The sequence below is a fragment of the Diabrotica virgifera genome, chromosome 7 (genome assembly GCF_917563875.1).
Source record: "Diabrotica virgifera virgifera chromosome 7, PGI_DIABVI_V3a".
Lineage (NCBI taxonomy): Eukaryota > Metazoa > Arthropoda > Insecta > Coleoptera > Chrysomelidae > Diabrotica > Diabrotica virgifera.
In genome coordinates, this window is record NC_065449.1 from 1,367,299 (window position 1) to 1,385,901 (window position 18,603).

General features: G+C 32.5%; 1 protein-coding gene across 1 annotated transcript in view; it reads right to left on the bottom strand.

Annotated features, from left to right (window-relative positions):
* LOC126888349 (coronin-6) overlaps positions 1 to 18,603 on the bottom strand; it is a 55,101-nt gene that overhangs the window by 15,576 nt on the left and 20,922 nt on the right. The window contains exons 3-6 of the mRNA XM_050656519.1: positions 6,948 to 7,233; positions 3,007 to 3,171; positions 2,475 to 2,694; positions 63 to 225 (exon numbers count right to left, since the gene is read on the bottom strand). Coding sequence (XP_050512476.1) covers positions 63 to 225; positions 2,475 to 2,694; positions 3,007 to 3,171; positions 6,948 to 7,233 — 834 coding nt within the window. The remainder of the gene's footprint in view (positions 1 to 62; positions 226 to 2,474; positions 2,695 to 3,006; positions 3,172 to 6,947; positions 7,234 to 18,603) is intronic.

An 18,603-nucleotide genomic window follows, 5' to 3' on the forward strand; every position in this document is an offset into this window, starting at 1 on the left:
GAACTATCCTGAGAATAGTTTGATAGACAATAGTTTGACAATTTCCTAATTTCAATACTTACTTGGCATAAACCGGAGTTGTTGAGTCTATAGAAACGACTAATTTCACATGATGTGACATCACATCCTCTCTTTGGCATCATCCCGATTCCTCTTTGTGGATCAGGTGTTTGGAAGGTATTAATATAATGAACGAATGGTGGTTCTGCCGTTATTTCAAAATACCTACGAATAATAATTAAATAAAAACAAAAATACGCTACTCCATGGCCGCCTATTGATCTATTAGATGTGGCAGCATTGTAAAGCTGTGAAATAGAGGGCTGATAGATAACGTGTAATCCGCTGGGTGCGTTAACTATGATTATAGGTTACGTGGTACACTCTGGCGGTGCGGAGGACGATCTTATGTGTATGCTTTATGTGTTATTTACAAAAACAAGAGATTATTTAAAATTTTACTATTAATTTTGTGCTAATGTATCAATACAATATTACAAAGCCTAAAATATAGTATTTTTACCACAAAAGCAAGATTACGTAGGTCAAAATTTCTGACGTAAAAGCACTGTCAAAACATTAGAATGTGACTTTTCACCATGGCCACGTTAATGTCATTACTTCTCAGATATTTTCCCTTTTTTTCTTGTTTACTATAAAAATAATATCTATAATTCTTTATTCTAATTAATGATGTCAATCGGATTTCATCAATTGCCGAAATATATTAATCATATGCCAACGATGTATATTAATGTTAATGAAAATAATGATATTCCATAACATCAACTCTAGAATTGCAATTTGTGTAGCACAGCTAAAATACGACACCAACACGGTAATGCCCGATCTTGTATAAGCATCCACATGGTATTTTAATAAGAAAAACGTAATCGCGATTACATTGAGAATAATTTTAGAATTATATTAATTAAATAACCAAAAACATTATTATTATCAATAATATAAATTTTCTGAAACAATTATTTAAATTCAATATTCCAAAACATAATAATTTTAGTTAACCCGCCATTACACGCGCTATGAGGAAATCCCTCACCATATTTGTTTATAACCAATGAAATTGTGTAAACTAATACGATAACCTTAAGCACCCAGGAATGCCTTTAGCATGGTTTATGAGAGGGTATGAAAAAGTTATAGAATATTTCAGGCGGCCAGTGTGCTGTGTGATAGTTGAAAGAAGAGACATCCCTCTTCAAGTGAGGGAATTCCTCACTGCGCGTGCAATCACAGTGAAATCACGTTTCTATTATCTCAAAGAAGCTTTTAGGTTTTCATTTAATATTTAGGTAGGTTTAATTAAAATATTATTGTTTGGATTAGGTTAGGAACAGTGGCACACCGAGGGGGGGTTTGGGGGTTAAACTCCCACCCAGAGCATATAGAAATATATATAAAAGAAAGTAGGAAAATGTAACTTGTCTTTTACAAATAATACAAAAAACTTTCGGTGCCCAAGCAAACCCCTCCCCCCAGAGGAGAATTCTAGGTGCGCCACTGGTTAAGAACCCATTTTTAAATTTAACTAATCTAATTGGGAAATAAGCCACAATTTAACTTGAAAAATTGATTTTATTGACGTTTCGAATTCCACCTCGGACGTCGTTATCAAAATACAAAATATTAATAGTTAGTTACATAAATGCTACAAAGAAATAACTTCAGAACAGTTTTTAATTTTAATTTGTATTTTTAGTAAAATGAATTCGCGTAAAGAACGTTAATTTCTTCAGTGGCTTGCTGAAATTGAAAATTAAGAAAACTTGCTTTTGATCTATATTATTTTTACTTTTGTTTTGTTAAATTAATAAAAAAAAATTGGTTTACGAGACTTTCTATAATATGTAAGTACAACCCATTTTATATTTTTACATGTTGACATTCATTCTTCCTCGAAATAAGTCGAATTTATGTAGGTGAGGGCGACGCTCATACGCGTGCAACCACGTCACAATAGAAGACGCGTGTAACGGCGGGTTAAATATTTTAGACATTCGTACACTACTCATACATTCAAACGCAAATGACAGTTCAGTGTTGCTGGTTGCGGTCAATTATGCTGTGAGCTGTGAAATAATCTATTTTAATGATTATACCTACACTATGATAATATTTTTGCTAATTAATATATTTCGGCAAGTAATGAAAACCAATTGACATCATTAATTAGAATAAATAATTATAGACTTATATATATTATTTTTATAGTAAACAAAAACAAAGAAAAATATCTCTGAAAAGCAATGACATAAACGTGGCCATGATGAAAAGTCACATTCTAATGTTTTGACAGTGCTCATACGTCAAAAATTTTGACCTACGTAATCTCGCTTTTGTAGTAAAAATACTATATCTGTTTTGTTTGTCATAAACAAAACAGATATTTTTATGGGCCTTCTTGACAATGTTGCCAAATTTCAATGTTCTGGCTAATTTATTGCAATACAAACCTAATCACAGAGTCGCCTTTACCGCAAAGGTAAACTAAATTTGCATCTGGGTCGTACAGTGGAAACATAACACCGTTCGATGTGTCTAATTCTACCATTACGATTGGTTCTCCCAAGCAATCCGGTGTACGCAGACTGTATTGTCTTTCGGACATCTTCGAGAAGCCTGTTGTGAATACTAGACCGTGCCTTAAAAATATTGCTCTTGTCGCTTTAGAACCTAAACAAAAATAATTCATTATGTATCAATAATGTATTTATTGAATTATTATTAATAGAAAAATATTTTTTAATTTTGAAATAATCTCCCGTAGTACATATTAAAAATATAGTAAATTCATTTTTCCTTAATTTTACCTGGAAATAGATATTTCAGATATTTTTCAAATAAATAGAAATACTTTCAGGGATGTACAGGGAATTAATAAATTGGAATCTCGTTGGAATAAGTGTACTGAGGTTTAGGGAGACTATACTGAATTATAAAGTGTATAAAAAATGAATATAAGTATGTACTACAAAAAATATTCACCTTCATGTGCTAGATCTTCAGCTTCGACTTCTCCAGTTCGGGGATTAATTATTCTGATTTTCTTATCTTTACACGTTGTTAATAATTTCGATCCGTCCCAATTAAAGCAGGCACTGTAAACAATATCAGGATGGCAGTCAATTTCAACTAAGGATTCTCCGGTTCCTAAAATTATAATCAGTAAATATTGTATCCTAAAAATTTAATCCTAAAGGGATGGTTTAAAAATTTTGAAATTTTTTACTTTTTTAAATGAAAATACATAACTTCACGAATACTCTCTGTAAATTTCAGATTTATAAGAGCAAAATTACAGGAACTACAGCATGTTGAATATCCCTACCTTCGACTCCCTCTACAGCAGCTTCGCGCTAGCGCGCTTGAGCGTAGTAAGAAACGTTCAACAGCTGTTCCCCTTCTTTTTTGTAAATTACTCCGCGATTCAAAAACATATTCCAGTGTGCATCACTTTACGATTTGACAGACCAAATAAAATTGAAAATGCTATCTTATATATGGTAAAATATAAACACAAATTGATGCAAAGAAAAAAGAGGACGACTTCTACCATAATAAAGCAGAAGACTGTTGCAGAAATAAGTAACATTACCTAAATTCTGCATTCTTAACATTGTTCCATAGACACTATGTATTGCCCCAAAATATAGATAATGTGCAATTAATAAAGTGAATATGTATAACTAATTGTATCTTACAGTGGATATAATTGCAATTGAAATCCTAAATGTTTACGTTTATGATAAATATTGTTTATTGACGTTTATGGAAATATTGTTTATGTTTACCTTTTAATAACCTCAAACTAAATGTTCAAATTATGAAATTTAAACGTAAAACACATACTGACCCTTTGTTACAGTCAAAAATACATTAAAAAAATGTTCGAAGTTAATTATTGATATAAATTACATTTTAAATAAACAAGTTTAAGAGGCTACAGTAGCGCGTCATCAAAAACGGAAAACGCGGTCCAAGATTGCGGCTTTAATTTTGAATATTTTGTTGAGATATTTGGCACACATATTAGTAATATAGTAAAGAATACCGGTACAGAGCCCAATTTGAGAAATATGTTCACTGAAAATATTCCAACACCGGGAGGAATTAGACAAGGCGACAGTTTAAGCCCCTTCTTGTTTAACCTACTCATGGGCAAAATTATAAACAAAGTAACATCTCTTAATCTCGGATATAGAATGGGCAACAAAAGAATTGGTATGGTGTGTTACGCAGATGGTGCAGCAATTATTGCCGAATCAGAAGATGATCTTCAGAGACAGCCCTTTCAGTTCTTTCAAATAAGCCACCAACTAAATATGAACATTTCTACCAACAAAACTAAATGTATGACAATAACAAAAGATCTGCTCAGATGTAAGTTAGTGGTTGAGAACAACCCCATAGAACAGGTGATGCAATTTAGATATCTGGGCATAGATATATCAAACACCCACGACCCAATAAAGGATCTGAGGAGTCAGATCAACAAAGCATCTGCATTGTCAGGATGTCTGTGGGAGATAGTCTGGTCAAATCCGTATATGCGCACAGATAGTAAAATTAGAATCTTCAAGACTTGCATACGACCAATCATGACATGGCATAGACGTGCGCGAAGACACCAACAAAACGAAACAGATGCTAAGAGTTGCCGAAATGAAAACCCTAAGAACAATATTGGGGAAAACAAGGAGAGACAGAATGAGAAATACAGACATTAGAGAGCAATGCAAAATTCAAGATAGTGTAAGATGGGGAAGGCAGCGCAAGAGGATGTGGTACAACCATGTAAGACGAATGGATGAGAATAGACTCCCAAAAATTGCCCTAGAAAACAACCCGCCCGTTTCAAGACCCCCCGGAAGACCACCTAAAAGATGGAGGGATAGTTGGCATTTTACCTCTCAGGAAATTAACCAGAGGCAGCTTCAGAATTAAACAGATCGAAAGATCTCCAAGAAGTAAAAGAAGAAGACTCTATAATTAAATACAATATTAAAAAAAACGAGTCTGTACCGCCATTAAGAAGAACAAAAAATACACTTTCTTCAAATAAACTTTTTCATCCCATGCGTAGATTTTGTGTCACATTGGAACTACTGAAATTTTTTATCTCTAACAAGAAATCGAACATATAACTAATAACTGATTAGGCAACATATATAAATAGTCACTGTCATTTTGACGAACCTGCGTCAGATTTCTAAGTGTAATAGCCGTTGTATTTTGGTTTATTTTTATAAATATTTATTTACTTATAATAAAATTGTTTTCTATTACTCCCATTTAGCGCAACTATGAGTATAATGTCACAATATTCAAGTTATGTCAAATAATCCCGACGCACTGTTGCCAAAGTTTCGCAGAACTTTCGAAAAAAGGTATGATACTCTCTCCCGAAGTTATATTGATGACGCGCTACTGTTGGCTCTTAAGTCATTTTATTGGCAGTTTATATACAACTAATATGTCGATGCCTCAGAAACCAATCGGTGTAAGTCAAAGTGTAAGTATTTAAAATGAGATATTAAGATGTTTTTCAAAGTAGTTGCAGAAATATAAGTAGTTATTAAAAATAAACCGTCTTTATTTACCATAATATTGGTAACATATTCATAAATATAAACAAGGAGATAATATTATTATATATAATAATATGTGAACACCGATCAAACTGAGGGAACCAGAAATCCGCATAAACCACCTCACAAAAGACGAAAAAATGCGCACCTGGATGGGTAAACTTCTGCACGGGCGACATCCCAATGAGGTCAGCCAAGACTATCTCGACAATACAGCGTCGAACTATTGGTTGACATCAGGAAAGATGTTCCCTGAAACAGAGGGTTCATTACTGGCCATTCAGGATCAGGTCATACCAACCAGAAATTACCTGAAATATATCGTCAAAGACCCGCAGATTCAAAATGACAGATGCCGATATGGATGTCAAGCCCAAGAAACCATCCAACATATTACCGGAGGCTGCCAGGCATTTGCTGCAAGTGAATACAAGTAACGGTATGACTCAGTTGGAAAGATCCTTCATCAAGAGATAGCTATCAAGCTGGGGCTTCTCGAAACGGACCATCTCCCGTATTATCAATACGTCCCTGAGAGTATGCTTGAGGATGGTAACTACAAGCTGTACTGGGACCGCACTATGCTCACAGACCAAACAGTGGCACATAATAGACCAGATCTCGTACTAGTTAATAAATTAACAAAACAAACAACACTAATTGATGTGGCGATACCTAACAACAATAATCTACGTAGTAAATTTACTGAAAAGATCGCCAAGTACAGAGATCTGGAAATTCAAATACGTAGACAATGGAGAATGCAAAGTACCCAGACCATAACGATTATTATGTCTACTACTGGAGTCATTCCGAAGACCCTCCTCGAAAGCATAAAAAAGCTGGGTCTCAATGAAAATATTTATAAGACCATGTAGAAAGCTGTGCTACTCACGACGGCCAGAAGTGTACGAAAATTTTTCGGAGATACACCTGCATACCAAGTCACCTAGGGCTCGATAACATGGAAAGAGTCCCACCAGAGCTCAATCCTTTTGAAACCGTAGGTATCTGGGATGAGTCAATTTTTCCCCTTAGAAGGAGTGTGAGCCGTATGGCTAAATCTGGATAATATGTGATATATCTCATAAGTAATTTTTAGGGAGAATGTGACCTACACCGTTTGACTTCTGAGGCATCCATGTATCTCTTCTGAACTTGCACATAGCTAATACGCCTAAACTACATTTGTTTTTGTAGATTTTAATTGTAATCGAGAGTAGTTGATAATTATATAAAATTAATGAATTATATAAAAAATGTCGTAGAAAAAGTATGGTATAATACTCGCATGTTATGGCAAGTACATGCTCGTTGTATAATATAGTATAAACTTACCAACGTTCCAAATAACTACATGATTGTCACTGCCAGCAGTAAGAAGCACGTTTAACGCTGTCGGATGCCATAATACGAGACCGACTCTACGTTGGTGATAAACTAAATCGACGACTGGTTCTGTTAATGTTTTGTGAAGGCCATGATCTGGTATATGCCATACTTTGACGACGCAATCTTCGGACCCGCTAGCTATCACATTATCGTTATGAGGACACCAGGCGATGTCCAGGACAGGACCTTTATGACCACCTACCAGCGGATGATCGGCAGCGATACGCCCTGTCTGAAAACAAAAATTATTCCTTGAAAGACTATTTAATACACTAAGCGTCAAAATTAACGCACCACCTTAAAAATGGGACATTTTCGATCTCTCGTATTTCCTAAACTTGTCCGAGTTTAGTGATTTTTGAAGTTATACTTCTTTAGGCGCGATGGGAGTGAAATTTAATATGCGCGAATTCATCAAAAACCTTGTTCCCCAGCGCAGACGCATTATACCTTTGCTCTGATTAGCTGTTCAAATGACATGACAATAATTGTTCAATATGGAGGTTAGGGATAAACAAATATTGTATATTAGTTTTTATTGTTGTGAGGACACAGACAAAAGTAAGTTTATAATTGTAGTAACTTTTTAAATAGTTTTTAAAAGCAACAGGTACGTACTTAATTGTAAATTTTTCAGTATTGTAATAAAAAATTACATAGGTACTTACCTATTTGAAAAATGTATGTACCTATCTATTAGTAGGTAATGCTTTGATTTATATAATTTGATTAAATTCAGAACTGTCAAACAGTAAAACGTTCATTTAGCCTACCTTCCCACAAAACAAGTATGTGTAAGTGGCCAAGTCGGGTGACGGGTGTGTGTAAGTGCATTTCAAGTCTAAGCACGCGGGTTCGAATCCCAATGCAAGTTTTTATTTTTTAATTTTTTTTATACATTTTATGATTGTGAATATATTTGTTATATAACTTTTTTCAGAAAATGCATATTTAGTTTAAATTTTGCCAACAATTATTGTTTAGAAATCATTTCTTTGGTGCATTTTTCAATGTGTTTGTGTGTGTTTTATTCTTTTATTTTTTTAATTTTTGGTATTGTTTTAATAAAACTGTTTGGAAAGTAGTAAGTATTAAAATTAGTTTAATATTTAAATAAAATATAAATAAACTGTTTAAAGTACATATATTAATTTCGTTGGAATTATATAATAGAAGTATAACTTCTTACGTACGACAAAGTACACACACATTCTTTTTTTTAAATATATTATAGCTTTATTCTTCAAGAATATCGATGTAATAATATTGTTGCTAAACAGGTAAGTGTCATTGTATACCAGGTGTAACAATGTTAGTGTGTTTTTTCCTCAAAGTTCGAAACACCCTGTGGAATATTCTGGCGTATATAAAATATTGAAATTAAAACTCGACTGTAGCTTTAGTCTTTCTTAACATTTTACTTTTTGATTCATTCGCTTATGTTGGATAATAAAAAAGTTGGATACTTTAACAACTAGCCATGTTTTTCATCAATACAGGGTGTTTTTAAATAAGTATGATAAACTTTAAGGGGTAATTCTGCATGAAAAAATAATGACAGTTTGCTTTATAAACGTCCGCAAATGCTTCGTTTCCGAGATAGGTGTTCAAATTTTTCTTACAAACTGACGATTTATGTATTGCTCTAAAACCTAAACATGTTCTAACATTGTTCTAACATTGCTCTAAAACATGTCCAGTAAGGACATGTTGTTTTCAGCTTCATTGGGTATATCCAGATGTATAGTCTAAAAGCTAGTGAACCCTCCGACTAACGGTCTTCCTGTAAGGCTAGAAATTTTTCTAGTGATAATTCATAGCACATCAAGGCTAAAAACCATGACCTGGCAGGCATCAGCCCTGCACGTGTATCTACCGGGTGAATCGAAAAGTGCATAGTTTAGGGGTAAAATAAACTTTCTCCTGTAAGGTTTAAATTTGAGTATGTGTTTGAGTAAGTCATTTAGAAGAAATTTGTACAATGCCAGGCTATTCTGAACAGCATGAGACCTTGCCAGGCGAGGGAAAAGATTAGGGTTTTTTCCTAAAATTATTTTTTTTGCATCAAACAAAGTTTTTTTTAGGTTTTTTGAATTATTCCAAACAGAAAAGGTCTTTAAGTATAATCCATAAAGGCGGGTTGACATTACCAGTGAATAACGAACGTGGCTCACGCTTACGTATTTTTCCCGTGCTATTGTTAGATGTTTTATGATCTATTTTCAAACTCGAGTAGTACATTTGTATTTATGCAATGCATAGATGCAAATGTACTCCTTGAGTTTGCGAATAGATAATAAAATATCTAACAATAGCACGGGCAAAATACGTAAGCTTGAGCCACGTTCGTTATTCACTAGTAATGTCAACCCGTCTTTAGTGATAGAAAAGTTTAAAAATTGCGAAATTGGCCATTTTTAGCCCTGAATCGGACATTCAACTGAAATTTTCAATGTTGCCAAGATAGGTAGATATTCTCTAAACATCGATTACTGAAATCCCGAAGAGTTTTTTGCAGTACTATATCGAAAACCCCTTTGTTTTTTAATTGCTAATATCAAGCGGGCGCGACTCTGTAGTATAAGTAGTGTGACCAACTATCCCGAAAAATCCGGGACATGGCCCGAATTACGAAGTTTTGTCCCGGCGTTCCGGACAAGACTTCCAGGCCATCCGAATTTTCAACGTTTTGGTAAAATTTTCTTTTGAAATTTTTAATACGTTATTCTTTTAAGAATTCACATCAACTTGAATTGGTGGAACGCAAAAAAGTCGACAATTTCTAAAATGTAATACTAATTTTTTTTCTTCTACGACACTACAGCCCAAATTGAGCCTTGGCCTTGTTTAGTTTTTGCCTCCTCCCGTGTTTGTCTGTGGCTGTTCTTCTCCATACACGGACTCTTAAAAGTGCTTGTGCGTCGCTGTTTACTGTGTCTTCCCAGCGCATTCTTGGCTTTCTAACCGGTCTTTTTCCCAGCATTCTAGCGCTTAGTGCTCTTTGTAATACTATTAGCAATCAAAAATTTCCTTTTTTAATAACGATTTCCGGATTGGGAGTCTAAACGTCAAAAACTAAGAAAAATGTAGTTATCATTACAACCAATTGTCGGTTAATCCCTACAAAAATATCATTGTCAACATAAAAATATTAAATAATCAATAAAATGATATTAAAGTTCTATAAAAAAAATGGCCCGGTTTTCATTAAAAAGTCCCAGATTTCAGGTATTTTTTTTCAGCTTTGTCCCGAGTTCGACTGAATTGTAGTTGGTCACACTAAGGGCCGGTACTTTATGTCTCCGTTAACAGTCGGTTAGTTAACCGAGGTTTAATCGGGACAGAAATATATGCAAAACATAGACATAAACGCAATTATACTTATTATTATATTCATAAATAATTATAATAATAATTATAATTGCTTTTATTACAACGCAAGAGGCCCTATGGGGTACTTTTCTGTCCCGATTAAACCCCGGTTAGCTAACCGAGGTTTAACCGGGACATAAAGTACCGGCCCTAAGTATAAGTGAGGACGTTTGAGTTGGAATAAATTCATTTTCTCGAGAATGGGCGAATTCGAAGAGAAATCCTCAGATAGGTCGATTATTATTTTTAAATTAGGACTTTTTGGCATATATATAATACTAGTGATGTCATCCATATGGGCGTGATGACGTAATCGATGATTTTTTTAAATAAGAGTAGGGCTTGTGTAACACCTCATTTGAAAGGTTATTTAATTCTCTATTCAGTAATATAAACATTAACATAATTATTTGTACAGTATGTACAAAAAAAATTTTTATTAAATTAATTTACACAAAAAAAGAAACATTTTCTGCATACCCTGTATAAATAATTATATTTACGTTTATATTACTGAATAGAGAATTAAATAACCTTTCAAATGAGCTATCACACGACCCCTACTCTCATTTAAAAAAATCATCGATTATGTCATCACGCCCAGATGGATGACTTCACTAGTATTATATATATGCCAAAATGTCCTAATTTAAAAATAGAAATTGACCTGTCTAAGGATATCTCTTCAAATTTGCCCATGCTCGAGATAATGAATTTTAGCAAACTCAAACGTCCCCACTTATACTACAGTGAATGATTCAAAAAACCTAAAAAAAAAACTTTGTTTGATGCAAAAAAATAATTTTAGGAAAAATCCATAATCTTTCCCCTCGCCTGGCAAGGTCTTATGCTCTTCAGAATCGCCTGTCATTGTACACATTTCTTCTGAATGACTTACTCAAACACATACTTAAATTTAAACCTTACAGGAGACAGTTTACTTTATCTCCTAAATTTGCACTTTTCGATTCACCTGGTAGATACACGTGCACCAGAGGCCTGCCAGGTCATAGTTTTTAGCCTTGGTGTGCTATGAATTATCACTAGACAAATTTCTAGCCTTACAGGAAGACCGTTAGTCGAAGGGTTCACTAGCTCTTAGACTAGTATATTAATACCTATTTCCTCCTTCTCTAGTTCAATATAAATGTTCACATTGTCTTCTGAGATGTCCTGCCCGTTGCACTCTTCTGGACTTTATTTATTTTATTATGTTATCGTCTGGATATAGTTCTTCGAGCTATTTGTTAGTTCTAATCCTATATTGTACCGCTGCCTGGTGCATCTAGCACAGGACCTAAGATCTCCCTTAGGATTTTTCTTTCCCAAACACGTAGTCTCTCCTCGTTTGCCTTTGTTATCGTCCACGTTTCGCTTCTATACATCACAACGGGTCGTATGATTGATTTATATAGTTGCCTCTTTTTATGTCTTGTTAGTTCTCTCGATTCTATAAGGTTTTGAAGAGCATAGACACATCTGGTGCCGGCTTGTATCCTATCCTTTAGGATACCAACCTTATACAATTGTTTAATAACAAATCGATATCAAACTATAACTAATAGCCTCCTTTTAATGAAACGATCACAATTTTATTAAAATCACATACCCAAACTAATCATTCATGACATGTAGTTAAAGACAGATAATTATAAAACAATCAAATTGATAAGCCAATCGAGAAAACGCTTGTGCAAATCAATTCTAAATAATTGCAAATTGCGATGTGATGTGTGAAACATCGGATAGAGTCCACATACCACAGAAATCTATATTTAGGTGTGGACCACATAATATATATCAGTTTCTCTATTTACACGAAGCAAACTAAAATCGGGGTGGATATGTGTCTTGATGGCTTAACATCACGAACTAAATACACTCTAAAAGTTTTATATTAAGATGTAAAATTGATGTGATTTGTTCTAACGATATTAATACATTCTATTATAGTCCGGTCGTCATAGATGAATATACCACTGAAACTCTAAAAATTATACGAACAAACTGAATTTTACTTAGAATGTCAATTTTGGGAATTCATAAAAATATGCAAAAAAGTTTGCCACCGGGCTTTCCCTTGGTAAGGGGGGGGAGGGACAAACAGCAGAAATAAAAAGGAAAATAAGACTCGCATGGAGACATTCGGAAACATTTAAGGAAAAAAAAATCTTCTGTGTAAAAGGTACATTTATTTGAAAACCCCAATAAAGGGCTACATTAAAAACAGAACGTTTTCGCTCTAAAGAGAGCATCATCAGTGTTCTTTACAAGCTCTACATGCTAAGCCACCAAAAATACATGGGTTAAAACCCTTAAAATGTCGACTAAAAGTCTTACATTGACATGTTGTATACTAAATCCTGGCGATGGATGAAATTTATAGAGATACCTTAAGGCATTATAATATGACTATTCCACGAAGCATGTGGATAATTAAGTCGATTTCTTTTTCTTCACAAAGAGCAAGGTAAAAGCCAACTCAGGTTTGCTTTCACCTTATTGTGTATTTTTTCAAGTTAACATTAATAGAAATCTTCAAATATAATTTCTACGCGTGTTTAATAAAATATGTCTAGTGGCTGTAATTCCAATGTACTCGGCAAAATGATTCTAAAAAAGAACACACCTACCGCCTAAATATTTCGTGTTGGTATCATGTGACGTCACGGGTTATGACGCGGATGACGTGCAACGGTAAGTAAATTAGACGGAGTATAATTAAATATACTTTTATATAATTGGGGGAGTGCATATAAATTTTCACTTCGGAAAAAATTAAACAAGGTAGAACTTTTTGTAATTTCATTAAGCAATGTTAAATAAATAACATATCAAAAAGTTCTACTCGAGAAAAGGGTGCTTCATTTTTTATTAAACAAATGAACTACGAAATTAGATGTTTTTTTAAATAACTCCGAAAATATAAATTTTAGAAAAAAACTGACTTGACCATTGAAAAATTCAGAAAATTTTACAAAAAAAACCTTATATAAAGAATTTTCTAAAATTAAATTTATATCTTCTATAATTTTTTATTTATAACGCTAAAATCACCCTTCTCACAAACATTGGCGCACTGTAAACTAACGTACGGCGAAGTGCACGGTTGAGTTATTTTAATGTAATTCTTTAATGGATCAAATGAAATTTTACAAATTGAACATGAAAGAAGAATAATTAAGCTATCTTATGGATATAATAGAAAGAAATAAAATATATGCGCATAAGTACGGTGTGGGCGGAAAGTGAGCCTTACATGAATTTTGTTTAAAAATGATTTAAAAATGTGTAACTAATACAATTTTTCTTATAAAACTCTCAATTTTGCACAACTTACCTTTCAAGCATCGTACTAAATGTTTCATTCAAAAAAAATCTCAAAAATTTAATTCAAATGATATGACGTCTCAAAAAATGTAATTTTTGAAATCTTCGTAGTTTTCTAGAATTACCACCACTTTAAGACGGTATTACTCAAGTTTAAACAGATCTATTACAGTTTTATAAGTGCTTTTTTAAAGCTTAGGATGTAATCTTTAAAATGCACTAAATTATTTTCCTTTAGAAATGAAATAAACTATTTCTTTTTAAGAAAATTAAGAAAGATAACAAAAATGTAATACAAAAACCGAAAATTACCAGCTAAAAAAATGTTTATACAAAGTGATCAAAACTTTTTTCTGTAAAACTTACCTAAAATACATTTAATAATAAGCTTCAACAATAATAAATGTTCTACAAAAAAAAAAGAATGTGTGTGTACTTTGTACGCACGTAAGAAGTTATACTTCTATTATATGATTTAAACGAAATTAATATACTTTTTATTTATATTTTGTTTAAATATTAAACTAATTTATACTTACTACTTCTCAAACATTTTTCTTAGAACAGTGCCAAAAATTAAAATAATAAAAGAATAAAACACACACAAACACATTAAACAAGCCACAAATGATGTCTGAACATTAATTGTCGAAAATTTTTTTAACTAAATACGTATTTTCTGAAAATACAATTATATAATAAATATACTTACAATCATAAAATGTATTAAAAAAAAAAAAAAGGAAGTTTCTATTGGGACTCGAACCAGCGCTGATAAGAGCGGTTGGTATTGGAATTAATTCGCCTTCACCGCTTAGCCACCGACACTATGTGTCATTATTTACGAAGATCGACTAACTAAACGGATTAAACTTGTGATATTTTGATATTTTGAAAATTGATCAAATTATTTTAATTTTGAATTGAAATGATTTAGAATTGAAAAAATACAACAAAACATAGAGTTAAAAAACAATATATTAGGTGAATATTGATAGAAATTTTGATGGTAATCAAATTATATAAATAAAAGTATTACGTACTATGTATTTTGGCAGATCAAATAGGTAGGTTTATACCCATGATACATTAACAATTATTACGTACCTGTTGCTTTTAAAAACTATTTAAAAGTCACTACAATATTATAAACTTTTTTGTTTCTGTCCTCACAACAATAAAACTAATATATTATACATTTGTTTACCTTTACCTCCAAACCACAGCTGCCATATCGGATAATTTTTGACATGTCATTTGAACATCCAATCAGAACAAAGTTATAATGCGCATGCACCGGGCTGATAGGTTTTAACATATAAAAAATCACCCTCTATCGCCGGTAAAGAAGTATAACTTCAAAAATTTTTTTTAGCTCTTATACAGTATGTCTGCGTAACTTGGAACCTATTGATAACTTTTTTATTATCAGTTTTACGAAAAAAAATGTTATTCTTCATATATGCAATCATCAAATATCAAATTTAATTAATGTTATACGAGGTATGTCAAAAAATATGAATTCTACTCAAGAGTAAAATACCTTTACATTTCACAATATCGAAAATGGTTATTAAGAAAAGTTGTTTGGAATTAAAAAATTTGTTTTAGTGTTCAATTACATCCTTCTAATTAAAATATTGTGAATAATAAAGGCACTTAACTCTTAAGAAGAATTCATATTTTTTACATACCTCGAATAAAATTAAAAAAGTTTGATATCTGATGGTTGTATCTTAGATTTTAGACCAGGGAGAACATTTTATGAAGAATAACTTTTTTTCGTAAAAGTGATAATAAAATAGTTATCATAATTGTAATAAAATGATGATGAGTATCTGTAATTTGAGAAAAAAATTTAAAAATTTTTTTCGATTAGAATGGTGTTATTGTTCATTTAGACATAGTTTCTAATTTTAAACAACTTTTAATAATAGCATTTTTTGATATTCTGGAATATAAAGGTACTTTACTCTTTAACGAAATTCATATTTTTGACAGAACTCGTATAAAATTGATAAAATTTGATATCTGATGGTTTGGTTTTAGATTTTTGACTATCCAGAACATTTTATTAAGAATAATTTTTTTTCGTAAGATTGATAATAAAAAAGTTTTCCATGTGGTTCCTAGCTAAGCAGACACACTGTATAAGAGCTTCTGTATAATAATTTTCAAATTGCAATGCCATATTCGGATTCAGCATAATCAAAAACGAATTAGAAACATATTTGATCAAACTAAAATGATGAATTTAACGATATTTTTAAAATAATTTATACAAAACAATTGTTATTGTTTAAACAATTAATAAACAATTAGCGGCCAAATCTGCGAGTAGAACTTTTTACTTTAACATGTATATAAACTAACAAAAAAAGTTTTAGAAAAATATAAGCTTGTTTGAATTTTTCCGAAACAATGCATGTTTTCGTTCTAATTGGACTCCCCAATTGCATATCATATCAATATTGTGAGCAACATATAATTTTTCTTCTTCAATGACAGTAGGTATGAAATATACGTCAATTTGACAATTTCAACTGACAATATGAATTATTTAAGAAAGTTGCAATATTTCTCCGCTATTCACGCACGATCGTTTCTCGTATCCCCTCCAAGTACTTGCACACCGCGAATAGTGCATTGGCGAATTCGAATTATGTTCAGGTCAGACGTTTGTCTTTGGCGGCACGCAAAAGATCACCAGTGTTATTCGTAGGTACGACATTTGTTTTTGACCTCTCTTGTCCATAAATCTTTCCTTGGATAATTAGTTGAGGCATTGCGTATTTTTCCCCTCTCAAGATATAATAATAATAATAATAATGGAGTTTATTTGTAGCAAATAAATACATATAAAATAAACTCAGTTCCTCACTGAAGTTATATGTAAAACTTGTGCGTGAGGGTTAAATTTTGATTATAAAACAACACTGAATAATTTTAAAATTTACAAAAAGGAATCAAAAATAGTCTTTTGGCTCATCTGTCTTCAAATTTGGACTTCTCTTCTCACTAATTCAGTTACTGTTAAATTTTGTTTATCGGACCTACGAAAATCTCATAAAACTTAAAAAAAAAAAGGATTGCGAATAATTTGTGATGGGACTGCTCTGGCGGGACTTCGTTTTCTATGAGAATCATGACTTTTTATTGTGTTTTATCCATTTTTACAATAATTTTTACGATTTAAACACTTAGAAGTGACGTTTCAAATAAATCATTTTTGACATATGGTCCAAGTATCCAATTTTTTGTACCTTGATCAAGTCAATTCTCTCAGCATTTGCTCTTGTTACGACTTTCTCGTTTCTCACCCTATATGTCTATGGTATGCGGAATATTCTTCGCAAGGTCCACATTTCGAAGGCCTCTAACTTATTAATGGAAAATATTTTCAACGTCCATGTCTCCATACCGTATAACAATATGGGCCATACATAGCATTTAACTATTCTGTAATGGAAATTGAAGGAAATATTACGGTTATAAAGTAGCTGTTTAAATTTATTAAAAGCTTCTCTTGCTTTTTCGGTACATTTTATTTTTTGTTGAGGATCTCATTTGTCATTCACCATCATTCCCAAGTATTTGAATGTTTTCACTTGCTCGATTAGAGCATTATCTACTTGTAGTTGTACTCTTAGAGTGCGCTCTTTCTTATTGCCATGCATTTAGTTTTTCTAGCATTTATCTTCAACCCATATATGTTTTCCTACGTTATTTATTTTATTTAGCATCAACTGCATGTCATGTTCGTTATCTGTGATTATCGCGGTGTCGTGGACGTAACGAATTGTAACGTAGTACGTTAACCCTTAGTATTGAACAGAACTTCTACGAAATAAAATATAATATAGTTTATATTAGTGTACATATGATCGGCATTTACCGCTAATCAACTATGTATGTTGTGATTTAGTACTGTATATATAAACCAACAAGAAGAGGCGACGATTCATTGAGATCAATTGTTAGTCACGCGATGAAGAAATAATACGCTAGTCGTGACATTGTTATTGTTGTACATTGCTGTACATTGTTGAAGTTCAAATATAATAAAGTGAGAATGAAGGTATTTTATTATACATCCAATTAATCCGGGACTAAGGGCGATAGCCACCAGACGTATTAGGTATTACCAGCTCAGAATGTTATTTATCGGGTACCTGTTGACCTTTATACCCCAGTCAGAGCCTTCAAGTGCATCTGCAAAAATATTCTCTATACAGGGTGTTTCATTAATAATTGTCCAAATGGTAACTGGAGAAACAGCAGAAAATACGAAGATTTAACCTAAAACACTTAAATAAAATGTGGTTCCTTCCTGAGTTACAGGGTGTTGTATCTAAAAATTTAAAAATTATTTTTGCTCAGCATTTTAAAACTATTCAACGTATCCTTTTCATACTTGGCAGAAAGTGTGACTACTATACACCCTACTAAATTATGATAAACAAACGGTTATAGCTACTACCAGAGGCGTACGACAGGGGATAGTGAATGGTTTACCCTTCTCAAATTCTACGCCACTGGAGGAATAACTATTCTAGTGCCATTTTTAGATCCTCCAATACCTTCTACGTAAATAATATACTCCTCATTGGTAACGATAAAGTCACTAGTTTTCGAGACATTTGAAGTTAAATATGAAACGACACGGTTATTTTGATTAATGTATTGTGTCGCTTCATTTTTAATTTCAAATATCTCGAAAACTAATCATTTTATCGTTCCGAATGAAGAGAATATTATTTACATAAAAAGTATTGGAAAATCAAAAAAATACACTAAAATAGCAATTTCGTCAGTGGCGTAGAATTTGGGAAGGGTCAACCAGCCACTATCCCCTGTCGTACGCCTCTGGTAGTAGCTAGAAACGCTTATTTATCTTAAT